General features: G+C 41.4%; 1 protein-coding gene across 4 annotated transcripts in view; it reads right to left on the bottom strand.

Annotated features, from left to right (window-relative positions):
• Window positions 1-24932, bottom strand: part of PDS5B (PDS5 cohesin associated factor B) — a 195617-nt gene that overhangs the window by 22707 nt on the left and 147978 nt on the right. For all 4 annotated transcript variants that reach the window (XM_067562968.1, XM_067562970.1, XM_067562972.1 and 1 more), the window contains 6 exons: window positions 12668-12791; window positions 9390-9594; window positions 4952-5066; window positions 3261-3393; window positions 1024-1143; window positions 642-704 (listed from right to left, as the gene is read on the bottom strand). In XM_067562968.1, the coding sequence (XP_067419069.1) occupies window positions 642-704; window positions 1024-1143; window positions 3261-3393; window positions 4952-5066; window positions 9390-9594; window positions 12668-12791 (760 nt within the window). The remainder of the gene's footprint in view (window positions 1-641; window positions 705-1023; window positions 1144-3260; window positions 3394-4951; window positions 5067-9389; window positions 9595-12667; window positions 12792-24932) is intronic.

Below are 24932 nucleotides of genomic sequence, written 5' to 3'. Positions count from 1 at the left end.
GTGTGTATTTGACTAGCTTCAACTTTCAGAATTTTGTTATACCTTGTCTGACAGATTGAAAAGCCCATTATCAAATTTTTGTTTCCCATGTAGATATTTCTAAACTGTGATAAAATCATCCTTTAACCTTCCCTTTGTTAAAATTGACTGAGCTCTTCAAGTTCATCACTATAAGGCAGGTTTTCTAATCCTTTAGTCATTCTCTGAACCCTCTCCAATTTATCAACCTCCTTCTGCTGGAGACCAGAAATGGAAACAGTATTCCAGTTGCACCAGTACCAAATACAGAAATGATATCTCCTTATTCCTACTTGAGGTTCCCCTGTATATTTTCTCAACATTGTTGCCATTATTTCTAGTGTTAGTCTACTATAATTTTTTTAGAAATATAACTCTTAAAAAAAAGCATTTTACACAAAATTTGCTCAACTTTATATTATCAGGAGCCAACTACCTTACCTGTTGCATGTTCTTTCTTCCCCCCAACCTCTATCTGTGTTTTGAGGGGTTTGTTTTTGTTTTTAAAGAGTTTAAGTCCTTAGGGGCAGGGACCATGCCTCTTTTTGTCCCTGTGCAATGTTTAGCCTATAAGGAGATTTTAGTTGAAAAAACAAGATAGGTGGTGATAATAAAAAACACACCTTTCCAGGAGTGAAAAAAGATTTCATTTCCGGAGGGAGATAATTTTTGGTGTTACTGAAATTCTGCAAGCAAGGGAATAAAGAAGAAAAGAAAGGTCAATTAATAAATAGATTTCAAAAAATACATTTATGAGGTGATACTGGAAATTATTTTTTTTTAAATTGAATTTCTTTGAAGCATTTATGTTTTTGAAATGCTAAATCTGAACATTTAACACATGCATTGACTTGAGACATTATTGGGACCGTAAGTAAAAAAGACTATGTTAATTACAAGAGCTCTGTTTTAATAAAACTCAGATGAAAGCAAGCTGCCTACTTAAATCTTTAATGCAGTTTAATTAAAAAAAAAAGAAAATTCAACCAAAAACCCAAATTATACCTTGTCAGGTTGAGTGAAATATCGAGCTGGAAGTACTGGGTCCTTAGGGGATTCCAAACTGTATGTTGTGCTCTTTGACATAATGATATTCATTGCTACATCACAAACTGTGTAGAGTTTCTGTTACAAAATAAAAATGAGTTATTTTTTAAACAGACTTGGCATCATCTTTAATTTTAACAGTAACAAGTACAAGTTCATTTGAAACTTTCAGCTCTGATGTGCCACTTTAGAGGCATATTGGAAACTATTCGAAGTCCAAAGGGTTTCTTTGCTACCTGAGTGTTCAAACTCTCTGGTCAAACAAAGCTGGTTCTTATGGTCTCTCTACATTAGAAAACTGTACATTTCAAAATTAAAGTGGTTTAGTTAAGTGTAATTTTTGAAAATAGTCAGTGTCTAATTAGTCTGTCTTATGTAAAACATCCACTTACAGCACTCTGTTGATGTACCCGTGCACTGTAGTACCTGGGTGGATTTTTCATGAGGACACCAAGAAGTACTTCCCTGACTCCAGGGTATCTCCCAGCCAAATTCCAAGTTTCCATTTAAAAGCACAGAGGCCATAGAGCTCAAAGAAGTGACTGGGGGAAAAAATATCTAACTGTGTTCTCAGAAACGGTTGAACTATTTCTGCTAGAACTTTAAAAAACTTTCAGCCAGAGGCACATATCAAGCATGAGAAATTTATAAGCAACTAAAACATGGATTTTTAATTGGAAGTGTTAGGCAACCTTAAATACGATTCATTACTAACTCAGCCTATAATATGTCTACAGTACCTTTGGTGCTTGTGTAATGCTAATAATAAACACAATCTGGGAGATGTACGTAGTATACAATACATATTCCCACAAACAATAGTAGTAGTAGTAGAATCATCATTGTAGGAGTTGCTAAGTACAATCTATGCCCCCCATAAAATTCCTTACAAATAAAGTAATGTCCAGTTAAGTGAATTTTCTTTAACATATCTTACTTCTTGACATCACATTAACTACTCTGTGATAGACTCTATTCCACCAAAAGAATCCTTTCCAAATTAAAAAAGATCGAAACAACACACATACCAAATTCCTACAACTCTCACACTAACACAGAACCGTAATATCAGCATCACACATCTAACTAGTGCACATGTCTACACTACGTAAACAGGAAAACTAAAGTTTTTGCATTGTAGAAAGGGTGTCAAATTCATACTGTGGGGAGGGACTAAATTTCATTTCCAATTATGGTCCATAGGGTGCGTGGGATGTATTATTACTATATATCCCCCACCCCCAATCCACAACACATCTCCCACTGTGTCAATGGGAAATATTTACAAAAACAAGGGTAGATGTTGGCTTTCTGTAGTACCTAAACTTTGTATTTTGTATTTATTATTTGTTCAGTGACACATACTCTCTGCTTGGGATTTATTCCCATGCCCTTCCTTAATCCAGCATTAAAATTATTAGAATTGTATAGTTAATTACTAACATTTAAAATGTTATTAGGCAAGAGAATTAATACCTAAAAGGAGATGATGGGGTGACTGGGAGTCTGCAACTCTCAGTCATTATTTCAGGCTACCTGCAATAAAAGTAGGACGCTGCATTGGTTTACACTCAGTTCATCTGGAAGGTGTGGTGTTGTCTGGCTTTTTTTTGCGCAACCATGAGGGCTAAAAATTTTAATTTAGGAAGAAAAAAATAATCTTACATTTTTCAGAATCTGATTATATACCACATGGTCCACATAAACACATTAAGTGATCCAAACATCCATGTTATAATACAAGTTAGAGAAATTTGGTGTGTGTGTTTTTTTTTTAAATAGTCAAGAAACTGCTTACTGGTACTACACTGCAATTTTTTAACATTGTTGAAAAGTAGAAAAGCATTGTATTATAGAACTTAACCCTAACTTCCCAGAATTTCAGCCTAAATACTAGTAAAGATATTTTATGCATAAAGGTGGTGGTTTATTGAAACCAATTTTTAAAAGAAAAATAAAGGGCTCCTGACAATTCCAACTAGCTTCTGAAGAATGTAGACATCTCCTGAAGCCAAGTAAAGTAACAGAGCAGCTAACCTAAAGTCTATAGCTTTGAGTCTAGTGTACAGAACGTCTATTGCCTTTTATATGTAATTCTACTGAGAAATATACATATTTTAAAATAGGAGTGTAAAAATGCCTCAGTTTCATGATGTTGGAATAAATAAGCAACTTCCACTAAAGGTACAACATACTTCATTCATTTTTGGATCATCTGGTCCTTGAGCATCTTTTGTCTGCTTAATGTTTTCCACCATTTTTCTGATAAACGCATGACTATTATTTTCATTTTTAGCCATCAGTATTTCCAGTATGAACCAAAGACACCTAAGGGAAAAACGGTTTTCTTTATTAAGTACAAGAAGAAGAACTGTCAAAGAAACCTAGAAAAGACCTTGTTTAAAAATACAGTTTACTTTAACATGAATTCATCCACTGATCAGTTTGGCTTTTTTGAATAAATTCATCTTCAGGTTTGCTAAAGATACTGGGAAGGAATAAGCAAAACGCAAGAACAGGAAAAATGCATTACTGACATTGAGCAGTCCCCAAATGCCTGATATGATTGAGTAAAACAGTTAATATAAACTAGGAATATTTAGTATCTCTTATACTAATTTAAGAAAGTAATTATTCTTCATAATTATGTACTGGACAATTTATCATGATTAGGGATAAGTCTTTATCACGGAGGTCACAGAAGTAATGGATTCCAGAGACCTTTGTGAAATTAGTCTTTTCAGCTTCCACCCTGTGACCTGGGGGCAGAAACTGTCACCTTCTGGAGGCTGTGGAGCTCTCAGCAGCTGTAGGGATCCCCAGCTCCAAGCTCCCGGGCTGGCGGCAGGGATCTCATGGCTCCAAGTGGCAGTGACCCCGCCTCGTTGCTGTCAGCAGGGGTGGGCAGCAGGGACCCTGCGACTTGGAGCTGGGTGGGCAGCGAGGAGACCCTGCAGCCCTGATCCACCATGGGGGAACCCCAGAGCCCAAAGCCAGTGCAGGCGGTGGCCCCGCAGCTCCAAGTGGTGGACAGTGGGGGGACCTCAGAGCACTGGGGTCCCTCCATCACCAGCGGTGGCTCTGATCTCCCAGGTCGCTCTACTGGTGGCTCTGAGGTCCCCACCACCTGTGGGAGCTGATGGCTGGGGTCCCTGGAACTCTCAGCTGCCGGGGGGGACCCTGCAGCTCCCAGTCACTGTGGGTGGCGGGGAAACCCCACTGCCACCAGCCATGGCAGGTAGTGGCGCCCTGCGGCAGTCACTGTGGTTGATGGAGGAACCCCTCTGCCCCCAAACGTGAGAAGTAGTGGGGGGACCCCAGAGCCTGCAGTCCAAGGGCCCCACGGGGACAGTGGGGGAGAATGTCAGAGCCAATGGGTACCTTCGCTATCCGTGTGGGCTCTGAACTCCAGGGTCACCACCACCTGCAGCAGCTGACGGCGGGGCTCCCTGGAGCTTCCAGCTGAGGCAGGGGGACCCTGAAACCCCAAGCCAGTGTGGGGGAATCCAGCCTAGATCCCCTCCCACCCACTCTCAGCTGCTGGGCCTGCGGCGGCTCTGAGCTCTCGAGTCCCCCAGACCTCTGGTAGCTGATGGCGGGGATCCTTGGAGCTCCCAGTCTTGGCAGGGAGACCCCGCAATCCCAAGCCACAACCTGGACCCCTCTAGCTCCCAGCTGCCACCTTGTTATTTTTAGTAAAAATCACCGACAGGTTATGGCTTCTGTGAATTTTTGTATATTACCTGTAATCTACCTGTGACTTTTACTAAAAATAACCGTGATAAAGTTACAGATACCATGATTAAGGTTAGGATTTTAAAAGCTATCATTAATTATCTCTGAAAGTACAAGCAAGATCTTAAAATATGAAAGGAAATAGTCTTACTCTTTAATGTCCTTAAGTTGTTCAATATCCTGGACTTTCACATAATCTGGGTCATGTGCCAGAAGATGGATAGTATATGGAACAACATATTCTGGTAGAAGTGATAATAATTTTTCTGAAAGTATAGAATATAATTAAAAAAGAGAAAAACAGTTGTGTTAGAAATCTGTATATTTGTTCAGGGTTTTTTTTTCCCTCCCCTTTACATAAAAAAATCAAACAGCACTAAATAAAGACAACCTACATTAATATATTGATTCGTGCTATTTTGGTGGACCTAAAGAACAGTTATTTACCCTACAGTAACTGTGGTTCTTCAAGATATTGTAGTCTGTATGTGCATAAGTGCATGTGCGCCTCATGCTCACAAGACCTGATTTTTTTTGACTGACAGTGTCTATCAAGTCCCCATATGTGCCTTGTGCCTCTCTTGTTCTCCTGTAGGAGGGCATAAGGTCAGGGCAGCCATGACCCTCATTAAATTCTCTCAGAGTTGAAAACTCATGTTACTAAGGACACTGAAAAGCAGGGAGAGAGGGGCAAGTTGTAGGATCCACAGTAACTACATCTCGAAGAACCAATTACTGTAAGGTAATTAACTGTTCTTTCTTGTTGGAAGATTCCAGGATAGGTGAATGGCAAGCAGTAACTTCTCTGGATGGTGGGAATGAGGAGTTTCAGATGTATCAGTCAAATAGGGATTGCATACTGCTCTCTTGAACAGGCATCTGACCTGATTGCCATGTCAAGGGCATGCTGTTTTAACAAAAGTAAGTCGGTTGCTTCTCATAGCTACCTCGCAGATCTCAGAGTGGCTTATTTCTGAAGCAAGATGATACCATCTGTGTCCTGGTGGAATGTGCTTTAATGTTCAGGAGGAGAGGCTTGGCAGCCCAATTGATAGCAGATGGAAATATATTGTGTGATCCACTGAGATGAGTTAGGTTGGCCTAATATGGCTACAAAAAGGCAGAGAGAGAACTTGAAAGGCTTGATCCTGTTAAGGTAATATAGTAAGACTCTGGAGACATCCAAACCATGCAGCTTCTTCTCTCCCAGTGCTGAGTGTGGATTCAGGAAGGAGACTGGTAAGATGATGGCTGTTTCAGGTACAATTTCTAGGCCATCTTCAGGATGAACTTGGGATGTGGTCTCATCATCACCTTGTCCCTGAGGAAGGGTGTTTAAGATGTCCCGGCTGCATTGGCTTGGAGTTCACTGACTCTCCATGCCTAGGTAATGGGCATGAGAAAGATATCTTTCTGGTAAGAGAACATGTTGAATGCTTCAAAAACAGCTTGAAGGCAGGCTTCATAAGCTTTAGAAGGATGACACTAAGGTCCCACATGGGAGTTGGGGCTCTGACTAGAGGACCAGTATGAAGAAGGCTCTTAAGGAATTTCAATACCACAGGATATGAAAAGACAGAGCATGACTAAACTGGAGTGTGACATGCTGATATTTTGGCAAGGTGAACCTCAAAGAAGTTAAATGCTAACTTAGCTTGTTTCAGGAGTAGGATGTAATCCAATATTTGAGTATGTCTTTGTGTGGTGCAAGGTCTCCTACTTTGCACAAGAATTATGGGCAGCCATAACCCTTTGGTGTACTTTTATTCAATCTCAATTTTTCTTGTACAGACAATAAAAAGAGTAATGGATTGGGATGAATGCAGAAATACTCAAATCCTGAAGGGGGTATCTGATACCTCTTCTCAACTCATTTCACCACTGGCATAGTGGCTGGTGTCAGTCAAAATAATCCCTTGTTAATGGGAAAAGTGATCACAGCAGGACCAGAAGCTGAGAGGATGTCAAATAGCTTGTGGGACTTTTCTCAGATGACCAAAGTCTTTGTGTAGATTGCCAGAACTCCGGAGATAATGTGATCCAGGAGCACTTTAAAAGTCATACTGGAATAGGCTTCCAAGGAAGGTTGTGGCATCCCCATCACTAGAGGTTTTAACAACAGATTAGACAAACATCTGTCAGGCATGGTCTAAGTAAACTTGGTTCTGCCTTAGTGCAGGGGGCTAGACTACAGGACCTCTTGAGGTCTCTTCAAACCCTTTTACGATTCTATGATTGTTTGCTCAATGGGGAGCTAGATTATGCTGGTGTGTGTAGTATTAGGAGTCTAGAGTGTTTCCTCTGGGTCTGATGAAACCTTCATGGACTGTTTGAGAAGGTGGAGTTTCACAGCCTTGCATCTCACGACTTGCAGATCCTCACATCTGCTTGGAATGTGTGATTCACACAGAAACAAGAGACACTTACTGAGTCTCTTGCAGAAGGATTAGTCCACTGTAGGATGGACAGGGCTTTAAACCCACAGGTTTCAAATCCACCATTTAAAAAGCCTGGCATCAGTGGAGTCAGATCAACAAAGTTTGGTCCAGGCAGCTAGTGATCAGTTCATGGCAGTCAAAACAGGAGATTAGAAATCGTTCAAAGGATTTGTAGAAGATTTCAAGAAGTTTAGCCTGATCTCAGAATCAGTGGATTGGACACTCATTAATTTTCATCTCACTACCATGTGTTAGTTGTAAAAAGTAATTGAGGGACAGTGATGGCTGCTCTCCCTTTTTGCTCTAGTACAGGAGCATGAGGTGACATAGGGGCATGTGCATCCCTGATGGACATTGATAGTAAAAAAAATCCAGACTCAGGTATGAGGTGCATGTGCACCTACAGAGGGATGACCACTCATATATTCGAATGATAGAATAGGACATTTTTTAGAAAGAAACTTATAAAAGTGTCTTACTTTCATGAGATGTCTTGTGCTATCAAATGAAGAATAAATGCTTTAGGAAATGAAATTTAAAGCGTAAGCCACAATAGTAATGATAAGTAGATGCCCCCCATTTAGTGGCTAAATCACATGTAGAAGTTTATGATTCTGTTAGGACTTGAGGCTACTGGACCTGGCCCAGTAGGTCAAACAGCAGAGGGTCTTAAATACTTTTAGATCCAGAGGTCCTAGGATTGAATGATGCTCACGGATAACCCTTCTAGAGGTTCCATTACATCAACTTTAGTTCAGACCAAAAACATACACCATTAAATACAAGAACAACACCTTAAAAGACTGTGATTTAACCAAGAAACGGCAATTAGGTAGCCAGGAAATTTCATGTTAATGTTACATTTAAAACCCCATCCACATTTGAAAGTACAGAAAGGCACAATTAAGCAACCAAGTAACTTCAGTTCTTTCCCTGTCCCCTGGCACCTTGTACATCTTGATGTGTAAGCTACATACCTAATTTGAAGTCCTTAGAAAAAGTAAGTTTAAGTTCTTAAAACATGTCTGAAATAGAGGAAAACTGGAGCATGTATTGGAGATGTGAATTTATATGTAAATTAGATGTGTCTATGCCTTCACAGTATGCTGTAATTTGACATTTTAAAACCAAATAACTTGACAGATAGCCCAAAGTCTTGTCACTTCTTTTGAGAACTTTTAGAAAATATCTAACCATGTTTTTGAGGAGTTTGCATGTGAACAAAATGAAGGCTGCAGCACATGGCAGGAGTTATCTAACTCTTAGCACACTGAAGTTTTAATATCATAGCAAAGGGTATCTAGGAGATCCAGATCTCTGTATGTCATTTAGGACAACCATATCGGAGTTAATCAAATAGCAGCTGTCACTAAAGGGGTGATAAGTTATTTTGTTTTTCAGTTTCATATACTGATCTATGAAATATGCCTGACAAAAATTCCCAAAAAGGTCCTACTTTGGCAAAAGATCATTATGACCATTTTCATATGGATTTATTTAATTCTGGTGAAATTAGGCATATGGGGCAACAATGAAATTATAATGGAAAACTAGCTACAGCCTTAGCTAGTCTCTCCATAAAAACGATTCATAAAAGATATCAAGGACAAAACTGCCATGGTGTATGGGGGAAAGCAGCAGTCCCTGTAAATCCCTTAGTGCAGGGGGTACACATAGGATTAGAAGGGAGGCTCCAGACCAAGGGCCAGATAAAATTTGATTCCATGTGCTTTTAAATCATTAATCATGTTTCCTATTAACTACTTAACCAAAATCCATTATGACACTTTGTTCATAATGCTATGGTATGTAACAATACCTTTGCATTATCTCGAATTTTAATTTACAGTCTAACTTCGAGCCAAACACCTACACAACTCTCAATGAAAAGGCTGAAATACTTCATTTTGTAACAGTATACTCTATTTTAGCAATTTCTGCATTACACAAAATTAGTTGTAAAAATTGTATAATTTTTCTTTAGCTGAGGTATTTCTTAAATTAAATTTATTACAAATTTAGAGTTATTTTTTATTATTGAACTACTCAGCAAAATCAATCAATATTTATACAGCCTAGTCAGGGTCCACATACATGGCTAGCACATTTGTATTTGCATTTGCTGAGAATTATTTCTATTTTTTTCCTTACCACTCACTGCTGCATGCTGCTTCAGATATTCCCTTCTCACATTTATGTTTTTCACAAGGCACTGCCTAGCATGTGCTCTTCTTTCCTTCACTGGGTCTTTTGCGCACAGTGCACAAATGGCCATATATTCCAGCGGGAGCCGTAGTCTGGAAAGGCCTTTGTGGAGTTTCTGAGCAAATATTTGTCTAACTTGATAACACTCGTCCTGTAAAAAAATGTATAAAAAATTGAGCTTTTTTACATATAACACAGACTCTTAGAAGTTACACAAAAAAATTACTGGTATGTATGAAAAAACACAATAAGTTCCCCTGCAGCCATAAAATTCTTCCTATTCTGTAGAAAAGTAACATCTTTCCCTCCCCCCTCTACCCCTCCTCCCCCAATCAATAAGAACTTGCTAGAATTCAACTGAATGTATCCTGAAGGGCGGAAAATCCCCTATAGGACAAGAGGAATGTTAAAGTTTAGGGTTAGATCCAACCTTGAAGCCTTTTTAAGGCCCACTTGAGAAGCATGTGCCTAACTTGAAGTACATGAGCATTCCTCCCATTGATTTCAATGGGAGTGGTGGAACGTAAACTGGCGCACATATTTAAGTACCTTCCTGTGCCCCTATTCTCCTTACGCTGAATCAGGACCTAAAGCAAGTAGTTCCACGGAAGTAATAAAGCCTTTATTGGTAGTTAAGCAAACAAAAAAAACAATGTGGAAATATAAAGTGGTAAAATCAAAACAAATTTTCAACATGCCACTGAAAAGCACCTGACACAAACTCCAGCTCCCTGCCAAACTTCAGCTGTCTACTTCTGTTTAGTCAGGAGATGTCCAACACCAAGGGCAATGCTATCAGTACCAGGAGCCTTATTATGCCCTAGCTAGTAGTAAAGGTTATTGATGAGCAACTCTCCCCTTGCTTGTAACCACTGGATAAATAGCATGGGGATTTCCCTTATCACGATTGGTTCTAACAGGATTGGGGATTCCGGGTCCAAAAGGAAAGCAATGTCCTTAGGAGTGGTGTAACTATCCCCAGATGAAAGGGGGTGGAATGGACACCTTTCTTTTCACAGGACTGGTAGCGCTGGTCTTTGTCATGGTCTTCGGTACCCATGACTCCTTGCCATAGTACCACTGGTATAGGAGGCATCCACTTCCGTTTCTCTCTTGCTGATACTAAGGATGGTCCTTTTCCTGCATTGAATGAAGTTTCAGACGGTATAACTCTTCAGAATCAGGAGACTGGTACCATGCATTCCTTGTGAGCTTCTGACATGTCTATACCAGGGTGAGGAGTCTCACCCAATATGGAAGACGTCAGAGTAAAGGTCCTCTTGGATGAGGACCTAGAGGAAGATTTCTCTTGCTTCTTGTGAAAGTGAGTGTTTCCTGTTTCTCATGCCCCTGTTTGGAGAAGTCCTTACCTCTGTTCCCAATGGCCTGAGAGTTATGCTTGGAGGGGTGCTTCTTGGTGCCTCTGCCCAATCTACAGAGGGGTATGCCAGGCCAGAGTTGGGGCCTTATAGCACAATCCATCAAGAATCTCCAAAGCCTATACCCATGGGGTGGATAGGCTCGGCTTGGAAAGGATAGACTAATAGTGCACTTCAAGGGGATGTGAGCTTCTCTGACCTGATATGAAATGCATTAAGGATCAAAACAAACAATCAGGGGGTTTTTTTGCTAGATTGGAGAAGGGCAAGATGAGTTTCTAGAAGACTGGAGGAACTTGCAGTAGTCAAGGAGGAAGATGATTAAGGCACAGACAAATACATTTTGGCTACTAGCACTGGAAGGAAGGAGGAAACACAAGAAAAGTCATCCTGGTGCATCAAGTCCAGCCTCCTGTCTTCAACACTGGCCTGAGGACTTCAAAATGAGTAGAGGATGAAGTGACAGGCTTTGGTTACATCCTAGAAATGGGGAAAAGAGGAGAGAAGAGTCTCCTCCCCAGGTTAGCAAGTCTGTGTAACAGGGAGGATAGTCAAATCACAGAACTGAGGTACTAGAGAACATCTGGGAGATAATAGTATGCACTTGGTTTTGTCTACAATGAAAGAGTGGTGAGCAGTCCAAGATGAAATGTGAGGTGCGGGGAGCATGACAGGCTGAACTGCAGATGGGCCTGCAGTTGAGATCTATGTTCAAGAGTCCACAGCACAGAAGTGATATTTAAAATCTACTAAAGCACTAAAAGGAAAGAAGCAATGGCATTAATGAGAATGAGAACAAACAGGAGTACACAACTAAGGACTTAAAGTTTAACTTATTTTTAAAAAACAGAAAAAAACAAGTTGTGTACAGAACAATAAGAATACCTCATGATCTTTCATTGCTGTAAGCTTTGTTCAGGAAGGGGATTTGGGAAGACTTTTTTGGTTAGATATTGCCATGTTATGTCTAATTTAGACTGCAAACTCCTGGAGGCAAAAAGCAGTACATTTTAACTGTGAAGTGCCATGAACATATACAGCATTGTATAAATACTAAAAAATTAAAAACAAGAGGGGCAGAGTTGAGAAATCATATGCTGTTCAGGACAGGGAGCATGCTCTTAGCTATGTTTGGAAAGCCCCTAAAATATTTTGGGTTCCATCACAATCTTTAAAAAATTATAATAAAACAGGAAATTAAAGAGACCCCCATGAGGGGGGAGTCCAGGCTCCAGCCCAAGTTTGAATGTCTACAATGCAATTAAACAGTCCCGTGAGCCTGAGTCAGCTGACACGGGCCAGCAGCTATTGTTTAATTACAATGTAGACATACCCTTAAGGTCTGCAGGATAAAAGATTTCTTCTGCAGAATTAAAAAAAAAGTCAATATCCCTAAGTGAACTTTGCATGGTTCATAAGAAGCTAAGATCTTTAAAAATCACCATAGCCCAGTGTATCTTTCTTGCATCACTACTTCAGCATTAAATAAATGTGTTATCTAACTGGGATATGGCAAATAGATACTAGAAGAATCTTTTAGCTCCAATGAATAGCAATTTTCTAAAAGTCAGTACACCACTGCTCTTACTACTAGACAATACTCCTTTATTGCTTTTAGGTCAGAGTGGTATTCATCATTTCAACATTATAAAAAAAAAACCCTGAATTTTCATGACTATGAGAAGCAAATTTAAAATTGAGGACAAGTTAGAACTGCAATTTGAATATTAAGGACTTTTCAAATGAATATTCTTAGTGATCTGAAGACATATATTATTAGCATACATACTAGATGATTCAGACAGACACACACTCCTCTCTCTTCCCTCCGCCCCATTTCCTTACATTAACGGCTAATGCACACAGCTGGTATTGTTCTAATGTGATGATTTCATGGTAACAAGGTTCCTGTGCCAGCTTCACAATAGCACTACCAGCAGCCAGCCTCAGCCGAGACATATCGGGTTTACTGAAAAACAAGCACAGAAGTAAATGGGTTAAAAATAATGCAAGATTATTTAAGTATCTGTGTGACAAAATAAAGTCTGTCATGTCGGAAACCATTTTTCTCCATCATACTGAAAAATGGCTCTGGAGGAACAGGGAGGAATTTGCTTTCACTTTCTGTACTCAAAATAATTATACAAGTAACTGAAAAGTAAAATTAGAACCTTGTAAATGAATACTTCTCATGGAATCTCTACCAATCTAGAGGTTTGCATGGTACCTTTGGTAACCTTGTGTTATTTGCTGTATGAAAGGGTTTAGTTTCTAGATTCAGGATAGAATAATCACAGCAACTTAGGGTACACCTATAACGCTTGGGCACATTTGGGAATTAATATGTCCTTTGTGATTTGCTCAGAGAGAGTTTCACTTGAGGAAATGGATCCAATCTGCCTTTTCATAATGCCTATGAATTATCGAATGCTAGCACAATATGCATCAGATCCTCATGTATACTAGGTCTAATGAAATCTCAGTATAAGGGCTAAAGCATTCCCTCCCCCTGTGAACCCAGTTAAAGGGAATCTGGTGAATCAAGCCAATTGTCTCTCAATACTTTGGGAGTACCAGTAATTGATTTACATGCTCCCCTAATCAGGCATTTGCTATTTTCCAAATATGGTTGGACTTTTGGTACATTGGGTATTATTATCTTGACAAAGACATCATAAAAGTATCAAAAAGTTTCCTCATTTTATCTCTGCAAATTGGTATTGACTCAATCTGAATAAACAATCAGTTTGTTAGCCTTCAGGAACTTTAGAAACAGTCTCCTTTTTAGCATTTCTTTTGGCTCTCTGTGGATTTGATTATGAAAAAGAAATAGATCTCAAAAAGTCTCATGTCTCTCTCAGTCTCTTGCTTGGGTCTGAATTCTAGTGTTGACTGCTGTACCACAAACAACTTTTTACCCTGGCAACCTGTACTAGAAATTAGATCCATTAATAAATGAAGGGATAGAATTACTAATATCTGAAATATGACAAATACTGAACTCCTTAATCTTTCTCTCAGGTATTTATGGAGTGATAACCACCAGAGTATTTTAAATCTGTCTTTATCATGAAAAATATATTTAAAAGTTCAGATGATTAAAAAAGAAAAGATTGTAACTATACTTATTAATAAAGACTATTGATGAAATGCTTGGGAGATTTTGAACATACACAAATTGCCTAGTCATGTACCTTAAATTTTTAAGGGAATTAGCTAACAATTTTTTTTTGAAGTCACGTAGAACTGGAATACTAGTACTACAACAACAACAAAGGACATGAAGAATGATCTTGGAATTTTCTCATCTTCTTCTAACTAAAACAGAATGGAAAAATATTGAGAGAAAAAACAAGAGTATAATCGAGTCGCATGCAATAAGCAGTATGGGTTTAAAAAAGAATAAAATAAGACTTGCCAGACAAGTTTACTTTCTTTTTGTGCTAGAAATGAATTTGTTGGTGAATGAAAGAGGGCTACGCACCTTGTGCAGTAACTGAGATTCTTCAAGATTTGTGTCCCTGTGGGTGCTTCACTTTAGGTGTTGTCACGTACCGGGTTCTTGATCAGAAATCTTTACAACAGTACTCGTCCAGGCCACGTGTGTGCAGCTCCCGTCTCACGGTGCCGTTGGTGCCTTTCTGGCACGTGTGACCCAACCCCCTCTGTTCCTTCTCTACCATACAGTCCTGTCCTTGAACTCCAAAGTAGGGGGGGGGGGGCGGTCATGGCGCACCCACAAGGACATGCATCTCGAAGAGCCTCAGTTATTGCACAATGTCAGTAACCCTCTCTTTTTCTTCGAGTGGTGTACATGTGGGTGCTCCACTTTAGGTGACTCTAGAACAGTCTCTCTCATTTGGTGGAAGGGACTTCAGATTCAGTTGTTTGGACAGATGAAAGTACTATTAAATCCTATTGCGCCATCCCTAATAGATGCGTGATCAATTGCATAATGTTTTGTGAAAGTATGTGCGGAGGCCCAGGTAGCTGCCTTACATATGTCCGTAATGGCAACATTGTTAAGGAATGCTATAGAAGTGGCCATTGCTCTGGTTGAATGTGTTCTGATTCCCGGAGGAGCTTGTAAGTTCTTTTGTTTATAGCATAAATGGATACATTCTGCTATCCACTTCAGTAGTCCCTCAGTAGATATTGATTTGCCTTCCGTGTGTTCCACCACAGATCAGAAGAGCTTGTCTGATTTTCTAAAGGGTTGTGTTCTATCTAGGTAAAAGGCTAGTGCCTGTCTGACATCCAGGGTATGCAGTTCAGTTTCCTGCGCATTATGAGGTGGTTTTGGATAGAAGGTGGGTAAGTAAATAAGTTGGTTCATATGGAAGTCTGATACGATTTTTGGCAAAATCTTTGGGTGAGGTCTAAGAGTGATCTTATCTTTGTGAAAAATCACATAGGGTGGGTGGGTAATGAGTGCCCCGGTCTCTTCTACACAGTGCGCCGATGTGATGGCTACTAGAAAGGATACTTTCATAGACATATGGAGAAGCGAACACGTTGCTAAGGGTTCAAATGGTGTTCTAGTAATGGCCCTTAGCAGTAGATTTAAGTCCCACGGTGCTGTGGGGGCCATGTATGACTGAGAATACTCTTTGTATCTCCTCCAAGAACCATTTTACCATTGGGTGACTGAAAATGGTTGTATCATTGATCTTGTCACGGAAGACACTAATTGCTGATAGATGTACCTTTAAGGAGCTAATTGATAAACCTGATTTTTTAGTTCTAGGATATATTCCAGGATAGGCAGAATGGATGAGGATGCAGTGAGGATTTCTCTATCTTTGCACCATGAATCGAATCTATACCATTTCTGCAGGTAGAGTGTTCCTTGTTGTCATTTTCCTACTATTTATTAGTATATGTTAACGTGTTCCGAGCATTCTAGCTCCTCTGAGCAGAGCCAGTTAGGAACCATGCTGTTAGATGGGGTTTTTGTAGCTCTGGGTGAAAAATACAGCTGCTCTCTAGGATAGGAGATCGTATAGCAGATGGAGAGTGATCGGTTTGTATCTTGATATCTGCAGTAGGTCGGAGTACCATGTCTCTCTGGGCCATGTAGGTGCTATAGTTATCACTGTCACCTTGCCGGCTCTTATTTTGTGGATGGTTCTAGGTATCATCAGGATGGGTGGAAATGTGTAGAGGAGTTCTTTGTTCCAGTTAACGAGAAAGGTATCCCCCATCGAACCTGGTCCTAGTCCTGCCCTTGAACAGAAATGGGAGCATTTGGTTTTGTTTCATAGCAAAGAGATGGACAACTGGATGACCCCACTGTCGAAAAATGTTTTTCAGAATGTCATTGTTCAGTCCCCACTCCTGATTCTAGCCAAAGTGTATGTGGGAGGGTGTCAGAAATGGTGTTCTGGCACCTGGGTAAGTATGCCACTGATATGTTGATGTTGTGCAAGTTGCACCAATTCTAGAGTTTCGTTGCTTCAGTGCATAGGTGAGATCTTGCTCCTCCCTGTCAATTGATATAAAACACGCACACGATGTTGTCTGACATTATCTTTATTGTTTTGTTTTTTATGAAGGAAAGAAAATGATAGCAGGCATTGAGAACTGCTCAGAGTTCTAACAGGTTTATATGCAGACTGGTTTCAGGTTTTGACCACCAACTTTGTATCACGTGGTTGTGGAGATGAACTCCACACCCTAGGACTGATGGTGGCTGTTGTGAAAATTATATTCCTGTCATCATGTTACTGTCCTGGGTCCACCACATGAGGGAATCTTTGACTTTGTTTGGCATCGTCAGTAATCTGTTTAAACTGTGTCTGTGGGGTTTGTAGACTGAAGTTAGCCATCCCTGTAGACAATACATTCTGCCATTGAATTGGATAAGGCATGGGTACTCGAAACTATAGTAGACCATACCAGGGATATGCACTGGGTCCCTTATGAGGTTTGTATCTGGGTGACTCCAACAATGGTCTCTTAGGAGAGCTATGCGGTGATGAAAATTCCACCTTGTCTTCCTTGCTGTCCTCTCCACTTCAAAAGGGTATTGGGGAGAGAGCTTCATCATGTACAAAGTGAACTGGGGAATTGTTGTCTTGGACACCAGTGATTGTGGAGACAATGTAACTACTGTCTCAATTTGGTGACAGTGTCGTTGCTTTTCCTTTTTCTCTTAACATGGTGCCAATAACCATGCCACATCTCATGTCAGTGCCGTGGTTGTCTTAAGTGCCATCTTCAGCACTTGCTTGTTGTCGGTACTGGTATTATCATCGGTGACAGAACATTTAGCAGCACCGTGATCATACTTGGTGCGAGACTGAGTGGTTGTACTGTAGTTGATTGTAGTCGGTGCCTTGTCATCTGACAGTACCATGGCCAGGACGGTTAACTGTTGGGCCAGTGATCTCTGCTTCATCTCTTTCATCAGTGCACTGCAGGAGGAGGACAGTTTGTCTTTGTCTCTCGACTCCGCACCGGGGCATTTCAAGTCCTTTGGTGCCATGGTTTGAGTTATACCTGAGGAACCTGGTGCTTTATGGGTACTAAGTCTTGAGGCTGTTAGTCCTTTGGGCAAACGCCCCTTCTTTGCTGTGGCTTCTTCTTGGAGACATTGAGGCTCTTTTCCCATTTTTTCTGAAGATGCTGGGATGATCCCTACGTGATGTACACCTTTTAATTCCTGGTGAACCAGGCATTGTGTAACTGCCTCGGTTTCAGAAAATATTATACTCTAAGAGGGGAGTCAAGAAGAGTGAAAGAGAAGGGGAAAATAAAACATTTTATTTTTTGGAGGAAGGTAGGTAATTAAGGTAATTATTGACTAAACTAAGCTGTTTCTAAAAGTTATTTGTGATAGGACGAATTAAGTCTGGGACATCTGAGGACTCTATCTCAAACCGTGGACGTTAGAGAAGGAACTGAGAGGGTCAGGTCACATATACATGCCAAAAAGGTGCCAAAAGCACCAAGAGACAGGAGTTGGGCATGCACAGCCCAGACGAGTACAGCTTTTAAGATCTCTGATCAAGAACATAAGCGCAATGACATATAAAGTGGAGCACCCACAGGGACACCACTTGAAGGATAAGTTTAAGAACTCTCAATTTTACTCAACCATTTTACAGTATCAAAAAATGTTATTCTGAAAATTAACAGAAATCAGATTTTACATATAAACTGGCTAAATAATTACTAACAAAGTTCAAATGATTCATGTTAAATATTTGTATTATAGCAGTGCACAGAAGCCTGAATAAGACCAGGGCCCAACTGTGTTAGAGATTGTACAAACATATGGTAAGAGACAGTCCTGGCCCTTAAAAGTTTACAGTCTGAATTAAGACAAGCTGCAGTGGTTGTAATAAACAAATGAACCAAGTGTGTGTGTGTGTGGCGGGGGGAGGGACGAAGCTAACAGCAACTACGCATGGGGTATTATATAGCAGAGAAGGCTTTGTAGACAGAAATATGAGAATTTAGAAAAAGGGGTTCCGATATAAGCCATATATTTGAAACTGCAACAAAGTGAGACCAAATGCGTAGATAAATTGTAGGACTGGAGTACTTATTCTGAATTCTGTTAAATTTTCTGGGGTAGATAATCAAAAAAAAAAAAAAAAAAAAAAGTGTCTTACAAGCACTTGTAATGACATTTTATCTCACTCCACAAACTAATACTTAGGTATGTCAGAAAGAACTTCTCTTCTGAATTCACAGTATATAAATGAAAGTTGTCCAAACCTCTGAACTTTTTCCAAGTATTTCTCTGAACAAAACAGACCCTTTGGCAATATTGGGTATCAAGCTGGAGCACGGAGGTAGAATTATGCCTGAATCTATGAAGCAATAATAGCCACTGAAAAGAGTATTTTTCTTTCATCCAACTCTTGGTTTTCTCCTGTCAGTCTCATTTGTCCGTAGGCTTTCATCCTAGGGCAATGTGGATGGTATGGCCTTCAATATTCTTATTTCCAAAATGCAGTTTTATGAGGGGTGATTTTTGGGACCTATTGCCAATCAATACGTGAATGGGGCTAGGGATCTCTTAAAATGGATTCTTACCCTAGTATCAGTATTCTTAACAGCTATTTGCAGCAGTTGGTGTCATGTGGTATTGCAATATCCTAGTTTTCTTTTCATAGATGTATAAGCAATACTGTATTTTTGCATTTAATGCTTGCTTTAGATTAAAATAAAAACTGTATTTAAACAATGTAGTGTGACTGCTTTAACTTCAATTGTTTTAGTTTAGCTAATTTCAATTAATTCTTCATCTTCTTTAAAGAAATATTTAAATGTAAAGGATATCATTATCAAGGTGGATAAGTCAAAAATGTGTCATCTGTACACATGCTAACATTGTATGACTAAAACAATACAGTTGCTGTGACACTGTCTGGATTGGGGTGACTGTTTATAATACTGATACCAATATTGCAGAATTACAACAAATCTTGCAAAATAGTTATGATTTACTGAATATGATAAACTCATCTATTTGTGTGCATCATATTTGTATTGTAAGCTATGAACACGTGTGATATTTTATATCTAAAACTTGGGCTGTGCTACTGGGTGATACCCCCAACAAATTAGCCTCAGGACTGGCCAGCCTGATTGAGAGCCAATCAAGGGCCATCAACTATACAATGAGCCCAGGGGCTACAGCTTTCTGAGTCACCAAGACATGTAGGAACATTCCTATGGAGAGGGCTTTGAGGCTTTTCCATGCCATGTGTGCTTCCTGGCTGTGTTTGGGACAAAAGAATATACAAGCCACATGCAGAAACTATAAAATGCAGCTTCACCTTCTCCATCTTGTCTTTATTCCTGTTTCCTATCTCTGGATCAACTCACATACAAATGAAGCTGTGAAACAAAGGACTTAGATCCATCCAGTTACTGGATGTGCACCAGAGGAACTATATAAGCCTGCAAACTCCACAATACTACTGAGAATCTGATACATACAAATGACTTCAAAGTCCATATATATCTGATTGCTTTGATCATTTAGAATCTCCCATCTTGTTTTTTTTTTTTTTCCTTTTATAAAAAACCTTTAGTTACTAAAGGATCGACTGGCAGGACAGTATTTTGGGTAAGATCCAAACCAATATTGATCCGGTAATGTGGCTAACCTTTTGGGGATCAGGAGAACTTTTGGTAAAAGGAACAGAGTTTTAAATAAGTTATCTCTTTACTGGATCTAGTTGCTGATTGGGAGCCAGAGACTAAAATGCAATAAAGGGGACTGTGTAACTTCTTGTTTTTAGCTTTTTGATAATCATGTGGGGCATCAGGAGCACTGTTTGTGAATGGTTTGTGAATCTAACTTCAGTGTCAGCCACCAGTTCTTGGAGGATCTGCTTTCCTTTTTGCAGCCTGCCCTGATCTTGGCATTTGCAGGTGGGCTACCCTAGGCACGGACGACTCACAGTAGCTATGTAGAAGATTTACCTGGAAACTAAAAAATATATCAGTGAAATCAACAATCCAAAGAAACTGTCTCTCTGAAAAATATCTTAGCAGTTGCAGTCTACCAAGCTTCTTCAGCCAACTGCTCCATGGTTTAAATGGAAAGGGGCTAATGCCAAGGAGTTTTTCATGTGGAGCTCTGACTGGAACCCAGTTCATACCTACATATGACAAAGTCTGTACTTGCTGACTTTTCAGAGCATACTGCAAAGCCCATTTCCCTATACTGTCCTTGAAGAAATAGGTATGTAAGTGAGAAAAAGGGGCGTTAGAAATCTTATTTATGGAGATGAGAGAATCTCTTTCCATGGACATTTGCTCTAGCAAATTTTTGTATGCATCTATAATGACGTGCAATTCTTCAAGTTTAGACACACCTCTTATCATGCTGAAATTCACAAATATATAACGATAAAGACTATTGCAACACAGATTATGAGCATTCATGTAATCATACTTCCTATCTATTGAAATACACATTTATCCTAGACTTTCCACTATTTACACCTTTAATTTAGAATTGATACAAGTACCCACTAAGTGGAAAGTTTCAGATTATAGACTCAGATATAAATACGTATAATTTACTATGAAGAATAATGATTCAATAACATAGCAATGATGCAGTAAAAATCAAGTCAATAAAGAACCAGCTAAATCAGTGGTTCTCAACCTATCTAGTATTAAGAGCCGCATATGAAGCCCTCTGTGTGTTATGTGGGCTGCATCCACCCTATATATACACACATATATGACCCTGAGGATGTCACATGGGCCGCAGCTGTGTGCTAATTGGGCTGCAAGTGGCCAGAAGGCCAAGAACCACTGAGTTAAGTTCATGACTCATGATAAAAAACGGTTACCTTTTGTAACTGTTCTTCGAGAGGTGTTGCTCATGTCCATCCCAAGTAGGTGTGTGCGCCACGTGCACAGTGGCCAGAAGGTTTTCCCCCAATGGGACCCGTCGGGTTGATGCAGACACCCCTGGAGTGATGCCTCAATGGCACTGCATATAGGGGCCTGTTGACCCGCTGCCTCTTCTGTTCCTTCTGACCGTCTAGCTCTGACAGCAGGGAAGGCAGGTGAGTCTTGGAATGAACATGAGAAACATCTCGAAGAACCACAGTTACAAAAGGTAGATAGCATTTGAAGGGGAAAAAAAAGTTATGTCGATTCCAAGTAGGTGACTCCCAAGCTGACACAAGGAGAGGGGGTTGGAACTCACAGCATCACTGACTGAAGCACAGCCCCACCAAATGCTGCATCATTCCCGGTGTGCTGTGTCATGGCACTGAGAGAGGTGAACGTATGAACTGATGACCAAGTTGCAGCCCTGCAGATTTCCTGAACAGGGATATGTACCAGGAACGCTGCTGAGAAGGCCTGCGCCCTTGTGGAGTGCACTGTTAGCTCTGGGGCTGGCACATTCGCCAGATAGTAGCAGGTCCTGATACAGGAGGAAATCCACAACGAGATCCTCTGAGCCAATACCAGGAGGCCTTTCACCCTATCTGCTACAGCGATGAATAGCTGGTTCGATTTGCAACAAGGTTTTGCCCTTTCTATATAAAAGGCCAGCGCTCGCCTGACATCTAGGGAATGGAGGGTTCGCTCCCTATTATTGGTGTGCGGCTTTCGGAAGAACACCAGGAGAAAGGAGAAAGCATGAAATGGGGATACCACCTTCAGAAGGAAGGCTGGACGGGGTAACAATTGGACTTTATCTTTGTGAAACACTGTATAAGGGGGATCGGATGTCAAAGCCTTGAGCTCAGACACCTCCTGCCTGATGTAATTGTGAGCAGAAAAGCCACTTTCCATGCAAGGTATAAGAGCAAGCATCACACCAAACGCTCAAAGGGAGGCCACATTAATCTGGTGAGTAACAGGTTAAAGTCTTATGCTGGTAACGGGCGGCAAACCTGAGAGTATAGCCTATCCAAGCCCTTAAGGATGCGTGCCACCAACGGATCAGCAAAACCCGAATGTCCATCTGCTCCCGGGTGAAATGCAGAAATTGCCACCAGATGTGCCTTTATGGACAACACAGCCAACCCTAGATGTTTCAGGTGAAGCAGGTAGTCAAGAATGAGAAGCAGCAGTGCTTCCAGCCAAAGTAGTGTCCTTTTGCATTGACCATATGAAAAAATCTCTTCCACTTGGCTAAGTGCTGTCCCTGATGGATGGCTTCCTTCTGCCGAGTAGGACTTCCCTGACCGGGGAAACCCCAAACATGCAGACACTAGGGGATTCAGCCATGAAGCTTCCACACTGTGAGGTGGAGAGCCCGAGGCTGGGATTTTTCAGGCATCTGTGGTCCAGAGTGAGCAGGTCCGGCACCAATGGCAGAAGAAAATTGGTGGGGGTGGGGTGGGGAGGAGAAGACGACGACAACCATGGACAGCTCCTGCCATGCTGTCGGTGCCATGATGGGGCTATCAGTATGATGGATGCCCTTTCCCTACTGATCTTGAGAAGGACCTTGTGAACGAGCGAGAAGGGTGGAAACGCAAAGATTAGGTGGTTTTCCCATGAGGGAAGGGAATATGTCTGCAAGCTAGTCCGAGCTGTGACTGAGGAAGGAGCAGGACTATTGACACTTCCTGTTCAGTCGAGCCATGAACAGACCTACTTGGGGAACTCCCCACTGCTGGAAGATGATGTTTAGGATGTCCAGATGAATGGACCAGTTGTGGTTGTGAAAGGATCTGTTGAGACGATCCACCAGCTCTTTCTGTGACCCTGGAAGGTAAAATGCCTCCAAGTCTATGGCGTTGAGTCCCATAGCTTGAGGGTTTCTTGGCACTGGAGAAAGGAGTGTGCTCCACCCTGTTGTTTTATATAAAACATTGCTGTCATACTGTCCATCATGACTCTCACACACCTGCCGTCCAGGTAAGGTTGAAAGATGTGACATGCTAGGCAAACCACTCTCAGTTCTTTGACGTTAATGTGAAGTAACATCTCTGATGGAGACCAAAAGCCTTGAGTCCTGTGAGACACCAGGCATGCTCCGCATCCCAGCTCAGATGTATCCATGACCAGGGATAGAGATGATTGGGACCTGGAAAAGGGGACTACTGCGCAAACAAATTGAATGTTGAGTTACCACTGGAGGGATTGTAATACTCGAGACTACCTTGTCCAGCAGGTCACAGGAAGTGATTATTCCCCTCTATTTGGCATTGGTGAGGCCGCATTTAGAATATTGTGTCCAGTTTTGGGCCCCCACTACAAAAAGGATATGGACAAGTTGGAGAGAGTCCAGTGGAGGGCAACAAAAATGATTACGGGGCTGGAGCACAGGACTTATGAGGAGAGGCTGAGGGAACTGGGCTTGTTTAGTCTGAAAAAGAGAAGAATGAGGGGGGATTTGATAGCGGCCTTTAACTACCTGAAAGGGGGGTCCAGGGAGGATGGGGCTAGGCTGTTCTCAGTGGTGGCTGGCAGATGACAGAACAAGGAGCAACGGTCTCAAGTTGCAGGGCGGGAGGTCTAGGTTGGACATTAGGAAAACGTTTTTCACTAGGAGGGTGGTGAAGCACTGGAATGGGTTACCTAGGGAGGTGGTGGAATCTCCATCCTTAGAGGTTTTTAAGCTGAGGCTTGACAAAGCCCTGGCTGGGATGATATAGCTGAGGTTAGTCCTGCTTTGAGCAGGGAGTTGGACTAGATGACCTCCTGAGGTCCCTTCCAACTCTAATATTCTATGATTCTAATTTAAATTGTATCAGCTCAATATCGCCTGTTGATTAGCAATACAAAGCTGTAGCCCCCTCAGTAGAATTTACAGTTCTACCAAAGAGATCCAGCTTCTCCGAGTCCCTGAATTTGGGCGTTGGCCCCTGTTGGCCTTGCTTTTCTTTATCATTTGTCGCTGCCACCAACAACAACCCCAGCTGTGGGCGAGTAAAAAGGTACTCATGCTCCGCAGAGGATGCAAAGTATTTTCTTTCTACCCCTTTAGCTGTAAGAGGGATAGAAGCTGGTGTTTGCCACAGTGTCTTAGCGGTGGCTTGGACTGTCTTTATCAGTAGCAAAGCTACCCTAGAAGGGCCCTTTGGCACCAGGATATCTATCACAGGGTCCTGACTCCTGCACTTCCTCCCCTTGGATTCCCAGGTTTTTGGCCACCCATCTTAGCAGCGCCTAGTGAGCCTTATTGTCTACTGGTGGTGGACTTGAAGAAGTCCAGGTCACCGCCTCATCGGGGTAGATCGGTGATGACTCCCGAGGCAGCCCCGGTCCTCCTGACCAATCAGTACGTGGTGCTCTTTCTGTGTTGTCTCAGTCAATCTCAGTGCCAAGATCAGCTCCAGTGCTGGTCTCTACTCCATATTCCACACTTGCCTCGACGCCAAAGTCATCACCCACTGTGCCGTGAGATGATAAATGGACCCTGGGTGGTCAAGGGGACTTTGTTTGAGAAGCGACCTAATAGGAGCTTCTGCAAGAGGACCCTTGGGCCTGGTGGTATGCCCATAGACTCCAAAAAGGCCACTGTGTTGGCCAGGGTCCCATGAAGGAGGCTTGCCCCATCTCCCACAGTCCTGGAGGTGTATGACTCTGTTTCTGACCCGGAAGACTGCAACTTGCAGTGTGGGGACCATGGCAGTGCTAGGGGATGGCAACTGGTCTGCAGCATGGC

This window comes from Emydura macquarii, unplaced genomic scaffold (genome assembly GCF_026122565.2).
Source record: "Emydura macquarii macquarii isolate MOO-44397 ecotype Brisbane River unplaced genomic scaffold, CSIRO-AGI_Emac_v2 contig_2473, whole genome shotgun sequence".
NCBI classification, from domain to species: Eukaryota; Metazoa; Chordata; order Testudines; family Chelidae; genus Emydura; species Emydura macquarii.
The sequence above is the reverse complement of the archived record's forward strand: the minus strand, read 5'-3'. Positions and strand labels throughout refer to the sequence as shown.